General features: G+C 29.4%; 1 protein-coding gene across 3 annotated transcripts; it reads left to right on the plus strand.

Moving 5' to 3' along the window:
• Window positions 1–2912: 2912 nt before the first annotated feature.
• LOC107937717 (UPF0481 protein At3g47200) lies at window positions 2913–6000 on the plus strand. 3 transcript variants are annotated; one of them, XM_041109164.1, is made up of 2 exons: window positions 2913–3018; window positions 4526–6000. In XM_041109164.1, exon 2 carries the CDS (start codon window positions 4535–4537, stop codon window positions 5876–5878), a length of 1344 nt encoding a protein of 447 aa, XP_040965098.1. In that variant the 5' UTR covers window positions 2913–3018; window positions 4526–4534; the 3' UTR covers window positions 5879–6000. The 3 variants fall into 3 exon arrangements, with proteins under 3 accessions (XP_040965098.1, XP_016726163.1, XP_040965097.1); XM_016870674.2 differs by lacking the exon at window positions 2913–3018 and adding an exon at window positions 4156–4414; XM_041109163.1 differs by lacking the exon at window positions 2913–3018 and adding an exon at window positions 4156–4337.
• The last annotated feature ends 4339 nt before the right edge of the window (window positions 6001–10339 follow it).

A 10339-nucleotide genomic window follows, 5' to 3' on the forward strand; every position in this document is an offset into this window, starting at 1 on the left:
ACTCCCGAACCCGTTTTCTAAATTTCGTGGACCAAAACCGTTGTTTTAATAAAATCAAATTATTTATTAAAAACAACATTTTTCAAGGTGACCCAATCACACCTCAAAAAAAAGATTGGTGGCGACTCCCGTTTCTTTTTTCAAAACCCAAGTCGACCCCGTTTTCCATCAAAAAAATGGTGTCAACATTAGTCATATATGTACTAAATGAAATACGAAATGTGTGGGTGAAATTTTGTGTAATAATATTACAATTAACAACTCGGTCTATCAAATACGAAAATCAATGTTAAGAATAGTGTAGTCAAATTCTTGAAGAAACAATAATTGCCGAGAAAATTCTTAAATGATAGACATAGGTTGGTGGAAAACTTGAATTGATTCTCCATCACTCACTCATATTCTTCACCAAAATTAGCATTTATCCGTAAGGAATTTTTACATGGGGACAATGAAAGCTCTAGATAGCAATACAGCATAAATTCTGCAGATTTTATCCCTAAGGCTTTTTTTCTTTTCATTTAATTTCGTCATTTTGTGGATTGGGAAAACCTTCTTTCCTACTTACTTCCTATGTTGAAAGTTGCAGAGTTGAATATTTCTTCATTCGCTAACTTTCGCCCTTTTCCCCAAAGTTATTTTCGAGTTAAAATGTTTCAGAACAACAACCCAGAAATTAATCCTGGTGGAGTTGTTAACTTTTCCAATCAATTGTTTGGGAAAAAAAATCAAATTTCAGACAAATGTTCCCCATTTATCCTTTGTTTAAAGTTTAAGAAAAATGGCTTCTAGACATTAATATGTCGATGTTTTGTTGGGTAATTTGGGGTTGGGTGAGTGTTGGTTTGAATCAAGTCGAATTAAGTGAAAAAATTTTGAATTAGTCGAGTTAACGATCATTATTTTATAATCCTAATTCGATTTGCATAATTTTTTTAATCAAATAATCTTTTTGTGTTAAATTAAAAAAAATATACATATCAAATTAAAATCGTACTTTAGTATAACTAATTTCATATTAGACTCCATAATTTTAAAACCGTAAATATTGAAAAGTCTTTTCAAAGTAAGATAATAAAAAATAAGATGCTTTAATATGATAAATTTGAATTATTAATTAACTTATTTAGATCTTAACATTATTATTTAAAAAAATTAAAAATTTAACTTCCTTTATATTAGAAAATTTTAAATTTATTATAATTTTAAAAAATATAAATATGGAATTTTTTATAAATATTTTGAATTTTAAAAATTACTTTTAATTTTTTTAATTTTTGTTGAGAGAGACTAATTTGTTTATTTTCAAAATTGACAAGAATCAAGTGGGTATTAACTCTAATTTGTTATTCGAATTATTTAAATTGTAAAATTCAACTTGATTCGAACTCAAAACTCGAATTGCTTATTTAAGTTGACTCAAATAGCTCAATCCGGTTAACTTGAAATTTGATTTTTTTTATTTTTATTTTTTAAAATCGAATCAAGTTTTGATCACAATTTTTAATTTGGGTGGTGATGAAAATTGCTTCTAGACATGAAATTTTTAATGTCGGTCGGGCTCGAGTTTAGTATCTATAATTTGGGTAGTGACTTGGGCAAAATTTAACTCTTATTTTTCAAACCAGGTCAGGCTCGAACCTAAAAAATAGATCTAAAATTCTGTTGATATTTGACCTAAACCCGACCTGACTCATTATCAAGTCTAGCTTTAAGTAATAAAAAAAATTCAGTAGTTAAATATCTATTAATATAGACAATATTTTAAATTCATATGACAAAAATATCATATCAATTAAAAATTTTAGGCTTAAGAGTGTAAAAAACCATCAAACTTTAAAAAAAAAACAATTAAGCTCCTCCTCTCTTTTTTTTGCACTCAATTGAGCACTTGAACTTTTAAAATGCATTAAAAAGGCCCTCAAATTTCTTCAAAAAAAAAGCAATTAAGTTCTTTTTTTTTGCACTCAATTGGATACTTGAACTTTCAAAATGCATCAACATGACCCTCAAAATTTTTCAAAAAAAACAATTAAGGCCCTGCTCTTATTAAAAATTAGAAAAATAAATTAAAAATAAATAAATTATAGATAAAATTTTAAATTTTAATAAAAATATAAAATTTGAAAATTTATTAAAAATTAGAATTTTTTATAAAAATTGTAAAAAGGTAAAAAATTGTAAAATTTTATAAAAATCATCAAAAAATTATAAAATGCATCAAAAAATCTCTTTAACAATTAACTTTAACTATTGGTCGTTAAAGTCAACGGCCCCTAATTTTATTTTTGAATTAAAGTTATCATGTGTCGCAACATAATGTGACATGTGGCGAAAAATAATAAAATAATAATAATCAATAAAAATTATAGAAAATTATAAAATGATTCTTTTGGTACGATAATTTTATAATTTTTTTTACGAAATTTATATTTCATTATATTTTGTATAATTTCCTTACAACTTTATAAAATTTTATATTTCTATATATTTTATAATTTTTTTATGATTTTTATAAAATTTTATGATTTTTTATATTTTATATTTTTTTCTAATTTTTAATATTTGAAAATTTTTATTAAAATTTAATAATATTTATAACTTTTAATTTTTTTTAGTTTTTTCTAATTTTTAATAAAAATAGAGACTTAATTATTTAAAAAAAAAGGTTTTAAGGTATTTTTTATACATTTTGAAAATTCATGTATCCAAAATGAGTGTAAAAAAAAACAAAAACTTAATTTTTTTTTTTAAATGTGAAGGTTTTTTGACCGTCAAAATTTTCCATATATGATAAGAATAAATATAGTAATAAATTCAAGAGTTGAGTTTTTAAAATATTACTCATATAAAAAAATTATAAAATTATGTAAAACTATATATATATACTCTTTTACTCTCACTTCATCCTCACCACAACTTTCTCTCCCATCCAATTTCTCTCCTTGTTTATTTGATCATCTTTGTTCATCTTATTCTAGAAAACATCACAAACCCAGAAGTTCATCTCTCTAAAGGGTATGATTTAGTATGCTTTTCTCATCCTTTTCGTAAAAAAATTCGTTAACTAGGACTTCAACATCTCTATCCCTCTCTTTTTTTCGAGATAAATTTTTGGATTACTTTGGCATTAGAGGTGATGCAGGGACTGATAATGGTCTTCACATTCCTTAAAAACCATAACTTTTAATCTGGTCTCATAAGTTAATCAATGATAAAAATTTAATTTTTCATGTTTAGTCACTTCATAAATTAATATAAAATAAAATTATATTTTGACCTCTAAAAATTTTATATTTAGGTTCCAATCTTTGAAGAAAAGGTTTCTATTTAATTTTTAAAAATCTTAACTTTTTTTTTGTAAATAAAAAATAACCATTACATAGATGATTCATGAGGGAATTATCAACAAAATTATCTTCCTACAAAATTTCTTTAATCCTGATAGGGGAACCTTGAATATACGCAAGGAGTTAACACTAGGCAAAGCCATTTTAGCCAAAGCATCAACAACCCCATTAGTCTCTAAGAACATAAGTCAAGAACTAACTTTCTTCCGAGGCCAAAAATTGTTGTATCCTCTTAATTAGTGCATTTTTTGAACCACCAAACTTGCTCTCACTGATATAGATCATATTTTCGAGGTACTGATATAGATCATATTTTCGAGGTTATCCGATCCAATGATGATCTCGTTATATCCCATGTTTTCGAGGTTATCCGATCCAATGATGATCCCATAACTCAACAGCCGCTGCAAAGCATTTCCCCCAAAAAAATTATAACCTAGGATCCACTCCCCTCTGTTGTTGCATGCACAACACCTGCAGCAAAAAGACCGGACACAGAATGAACAGCACCATCAGTAACTACATACTGGAAACGCCTCTTTCCTTATCAGATTACGTTGCCTTCTCTCATTCGTAGCTTTCGCTGTCCCTCCCATTATTATTAGAATTGATACTTAAATTGACATACGAAAGTAAACGTTATTATTAAAATCAGAAAGGGAAAAATACATTAACCCTTTAATATATTAAATCCTTTAATATATTAAATATAGGAGACATTAACAGCTAACTAAATACATTTTAAGATTCAATTTATAAACACCCACCAATGCCACCTTTTCTAATATTTTTGTTGATGTTTAGTTGGATCAGATTCAACCAACCTGATCCAAATTTGCATCAGTATAAATGCCCTTAGCCACTCTGATCAACTTCAATCAAGGATTCTCTTATTATCTAGTAACTAGTTCTTCAACGTTTCCCTTCCATTTCTCTCCGTTTTCAAATCCAGGCTTCAGCAGCCAATTCTAGTATTGGAAGCCAAAGGTTATCGGATTCCCTGTCAGTTTTAAGTCTCTATGCGTATGATCTACAGTAGTCAGTAACATACTAGTACTGGTCTGGTCGGTAATAATGTTGCATGCCACATAACGATACTAAAATCATTTTTCATTCAATATATATAAAAACTTTATTGCTAACTTGATATGTATGTTTGATGCATGAAAAAGTAGGTGCAAGAAATGGCTCCAAGGAAGGGACAATTAGGTAACGCCCCATCGTTTGAGACAAAGAAAGATGAAGCATCCAATGATTCGGTAGTTGAGGATTTGGAGCGGGGGCCGGACCAAGGGTTTATCTACGAGGTCCCTAGGAACATTCGTCAAGCAAATCCAAAAGCTTACACTCCTCTATTAATTTCAATTGGCCCTCTTCATTATCGGAAAACAAGTTTGGCTAGCATGGCCAAGTATAAAGTGGATTATCAAGTTAAATTTCTTCAAAGGACTTCCGTTTCCAAGAAGGCATTGGAAAGTTTTTGGAGCTTCATTGAACGCAACGAGAAAAATATTCTCAACTGTTACGAGGCTTTAATCGATGAAGACGAGTTCGTAAAGATGATATTTTATGATGCACTGTTTATCGTGGAGCTCTTCTTGAGGAACTATGAGAAGGAAGTGGAAAAAAATTCGGACATCAAAGACTTGTTGTTGAAAGAAACATGGTCCGCTGGTCTACGGAGGGATTTGATCTTACTTGAAAACCAGATCCCAATGTTCGTGCTTGAAGAACTGTATAAACCATATGAAAACCACAAACTAGCATCAGATGCTTCTGTTCCTTCTTTCCTTAAACTAGCTTGCTCCTACTTTGACATTCCATGGGACCCGCAGTTCGAGCATATAGAAATCCCACACTTCACCGCTTTGCAAAGATGCCATATGACCAAAACACAAAATCCATCATCCAAGACCAAGATCCCAACGTTAAAAAAAGTGTATGGTGCCGCAAGTTTGCAAGAAGTTGGTGTTGAGCTTATAGTTGAACCTAATCAAACTGCATGTTTGCTTGATATTAAATTTGAAGGCAAAAAGCTTAAAATCCCCAAATTGACAGTGCACTCCAACACTGAAGCTTACCTTCGGAACGTCATGGCGTTCGAGATGTGCCATTGTCCAGATGAAGCCTACGTTTGTGCTTACATAGAACTAATGAATTATCTCATTCAAAATGCCCAAGATGTAGAACGGTTAATAGAAAAAGAGATTTTAAGCAAGGAAGGCAAACACGAAGGAAGACTGGTTACCATAATAAACACGAATATAGCGGTGCAACGTATGATTAAGAAACTTATGGTGGGTATTGGGCAGCCATCTCCTGCATGCTACCGGGTAACCGCGAACCGATTGAACCAGCTTTATAAAGAGGCTCGGAAGCGCAAAGTGACATTATTCATCAAGGAGAATTATGGAATTCTGAAGCTTGTTTATTTCCGCGATCTTTGGAGAGGAACAGGGACTGTTGCAGCTTTTATGGTGGTCGTCTTCACCTTCATGCAAACCGTGTTGGCTTTTGTGAAAGATTAATTTTTTAGTATTATTGTGCTGGTGTGCTTTCAATAAAAAATGAATGCCTACGCATTTGTATGTAATGAAAGTAGTGATTGAAGTTTTCATGGTTTTGCTTTTAGTTTGGCATTTGGCTAGGGTCAAATATTTTAGTGTACATTAAGTTTAATTATCATGCTAAAGTTAACATTATATGTCCTATCACCTAAATTTTCTATGTATGTAATCTTCAGTACCTGCTTGCACAAACCACACCATCTGCGTAACTTATCGTTGCTCCGTCACTCAACCCAACTCCTGGCCTCTTCGTCTGCATGCATCTATCTATATATCTTGTAAAGAAGGTTGAGGTTAAAGATGATGTGGACAACTTAAGGGAGGCACAGGTTGTGGATGGTAGTGATTTAGTGAATAAAGAAGGAAAAGAAAGAAGGGAGAAAAGAAAAATAAATAAAATTTCATGTCATTTAAAGTAAGTAATTAATATTCAGAAAAAAGAAAAAGGAAGACAGTTCTTAAATACTTGGCATATTTGTCATGCCACGTCAGATAAACCTTACTTCGTTAAGGGTACTTAGCAATTAGGTGAACATTTTGTAGTAACCCCATAATAACCGTAGTGATGATTTTCTAAAATTTAAAAGTTAAGTGGTTGAAACATAATTTTAATTAAAATTTAAGGACGATTGATGTAGCCTACCCTTAAAAGAAAATAATTTGTTGATTGTATAATTAGTTGCAGGTTGTTTGTAATTTATTTTTTCAGAAAAAATTATATGAAATTGTAATTTTACGCGATCCATATCTCTTTTTTTTTATAAATTTATGAAAATTTTATTATTAACCCGATAGCGTTAATAAATTAAATTGTAATATTTTCAAAAGCCTTCAAATTAAATATAATGACATTTAGAATTTAATGCGGCGACCCCAAGACAGCAAACCAGCTTCACTCCTCGAACACCAAATTACAAAATTTTTCCATGGACGTCGCGATCTTGAGGTTGAATGTCACGATTTCAAAAGTTAGCGTCATGACATCCAAAGCCAATATACTATGATTCATTCTTCTCATCATCCAGCGTGGCAACATTAATATCATAAATTTTAGGATAAGGTTTTCCCATCAGATGACATTAATATCAAGAGACATTTGTCAACCAAAAAAACTAATCAAAGGACATTTGATTAAACAATATAAAATAATTAAAACCTTCTAATTTAATAGTTCGTGCTTCGCACCGGGTATTGTAAATCATTAATAAATAAGTTCAGAAACAAATATTGTAAATCATTAATATATTTTTATATATTGCGACTTAAGTCTCCCCTCTCCTGTTTTATAACTACTCAAGCCTGCTTCTGGTAGTACATAGTGTTTATATATACTACACTTGAAAATGCTCTAGGTAAAAGTTCTATATGTTGTTTAATTTCCAAAAGAAATATAAGGATTTAATTAAATTTTAAAAAGTTTAGGGGCTTAATCAAAAATTCAAATTTTTTGGGGAATTTAGTTAAAATATTTTAGAAAATTAATGAGAGTTAAAATTTTTAGAGATCTAGAGGTCAAGGAACAACATATTGTAAAATGGGGTTGATACCATTTTTCATTACATTTTTTTAATCATAAATGCCACTATTTTTTTCCTAGTGAAACCATTATGTTTATTGCTTTTGAAAAAAAAGGATAATAGAAATTTTGCCCATAAACTTGATAACTAGCTCTACTTTGGTATTTATACTTTTTTTTATCCATTTTGACTCTTGAACTTGACAACGAGTTTCATTTTGGTTCCTAAATTTGAAAAATATAAAAGTTTGATGACGTAACTTTGAGATATCATTACTTGAAAATTAAAAAAATTATATAAATATTTAAGTAATAGCGTGGTACAATCTTAGAGTGCCACATACAATGTTCTAATAATCGGACTGTTGTTGAATCATTTAGACCACTAGTCTTCAATCGGTTTGATTGGTTCAACTGTTATACCAACTAATTAAATAAACAATTAAAATTCATAAAATAAAATAAAAAGTATTAAATTGGTTCAACTATTAATTTTCATCTCAATTTTCGATTTTTATCGGTTCTTAAAATTTTTAATTCAATCGATTTAATCCGTTTGTTTAGACCAGTATAACAATTGGTTCTCTATCCAATGGGTCCATATTGTTTCCCTGTAAGTTTTAAGTCTCTATCTGTATGATCTACAATAGTTAGTAACATATTGCAACATAAGTCTCACCTCTCGTGTTTTAGTACATAGTGTTTATACTACACTTGAAAATGCTTTAGGTAAAAGCTCTACGTGTAGTTTAATTTCCAAAAGTTAATAATAATAATAATAATAATAATAATAATAATAATAATAATAATAATGATGATGATGATGATGGTTTAATCAAATTGTAAAAAAAAGTAGGGTTTAAGAAAAAGTTTCAGAAAAATTGGGAAATTTAGTTACAATTTTTAAGAAGATTAGAGTTTTTAAAAATTTTAGAAATTTACTTGAAATTTTTAGAACTTTTAGAAAATTTAATTAGATTTTTTTTTAAATTTCATGGACTCATTAAATATTTTAAAATTTTAAATTTAAAAGATATAATGGAAATTTTTCTTAGTGCCAATTTGTACATTTTTATTGTTTTTTCTTATGACATGGTCAACAAAATTGCAAAACTTGAAGAAATAACCGAAAGTTGTTTTTGCAAAACCACGTGAATTACCTAACCCATCGGTTACTTTGGGTATTGTCAACTTTTTTAAAGAAATTATAAAAAATTATAAAATAATTCAACACTTTTTCAAAAGAAATTATAAAATAATTATTTAACTTGTCAACTTCGCTTTTTCTTTTTGACTTTCATTAACTATTGTTAATTAAATAACAAAAAATGTCACGTTTTAAATTAACATAATAATAAATTTAATTTTTAATAAAAATAATTTCCAATAATTACACATTTATGTACCTTTTCTATGCTTGAAAAGGGGTAATTTACCAATAAAAGTCTTTTTTTCTCAAAAATTACCGAAATGGGCCAATTATTTAATTATTTACTGGAATGGTCTATTTTCCGTGAAATCGCGTCCACGTCAGCGCGATGTCAGGGTACGCGCCAGGAAATCGTATCCACGTCAGCGCGAGTTGCTGACGTGGAAGCAAATTGCTCCCTCTAGGACGTGGTTTGCTGACGTGGGATGAACAGTTTATGTTTTTTAGCTTGGAAAACTTTGAAAGGCCATAATTTTTTGCTCGATTGTCCGATTGAGACGATTTTCTTTGATTTCAAATAACTTTTCGAGATCTACGCGCTGACAAATAGCCGAAGGTGGTTTGCCGTAGTTTTTATCGAAAAAGATCCTTTTTTGTCTCTAAATTTTGTTTTTTTCGGTTTAAAATTGAATTTTGAAACATTCAAATCATTATTTTCCTTATTTATTTGAAGTAAACACCGGATTTTTTTTACAGAATTGTTGCATTTATTTGAATCTTTTTTGTACTTGTTGCATTAAATTTTTTAATCAATTAACTGGGTAAAATACCAAAAACAGCCCTTTTTTTTAAATTTACCGAAATGAGCCCAGTTAATTGATTAAAAATAAATAAATGCAACAAGTACAAAAAAGATTCAAATTTATTGGCAAGAATATTTGAACCAAGATACTAAGGGAAAAGAGTAAGCATCTAAACCAACTAAACTAAACTAATTAATTAACATATTATAAAAATATTGTTATTATCTTAATTATATTACTTACGTTCTAATGATTTATCGGACCTATTCCATACACGTGTCAAATCAGAAAAAACAAATGCAAAAGTTCTGTAAAAAAAAATCCGGTGTTTACTTCAAATAAATAAGGAAAATAATGATTTGAATGTTTCAAAATTCAATTTTAAACTAAAAAAATCAAAATTTAGAGGCAAAAAAGGATCTTTTTCGACGAAAACTGCGGCAAACCACCTTCGGCAATTTGTCAGCGCGTAGATCTCGAAAAGTTATTCGAAATAAAAAAAATCGTCTCAATCGAACAACCGAGCCAAAAGTTATGGCCTTTCAAAGTTTTCCAAGCTAAAAAACATAAACTGTTCATCCCACGTCAGCAAATCGCGTCCTAGAGGGAGCGATTTGCTTCCACGTCAGCAAAGCGTGGACGCGATTTCCTGGCGCGTACCCTGACATCGCGCTGACGTGGACGCGATTTCGCGGAAAATGAACCATTCCGGTAAATAATTAAATAATGGGCCCATTTCGATAATTTTTGAAAAAATGAGCTTTTATTGGTAAATTTCCCCTTGAGAAGATATCATAAAAGAATTTAATTTTTTTAAAATAAAAAAAATAAAAAAATTTCATAATTTATAAGAAGTAATAAATTAAGATTTATTATCCATTCTTTCATTTTATCAACATAAAATAATTGAAAAAAGTTGTGTTGTTTTCAATTTTTTTTACAAAAAAGAAATT

The sequence above is a fragment of the Gossypium hirsutum genome, chromosome D13 (assembly GCF_007990345.1).
Source record: "Gossypium hirsutum isolate 1008001.06 chromosome D13, Gossypium_hirsutum_v2.1, whole genome shotgun sequence".
Classification (NCBI taxonomy): Eukaryota; Viridiplantae; Streptophyta; class Magnoliopsida; order Malvales; family Malvaceae; genus Gossypium; species Gossypium hirsutum.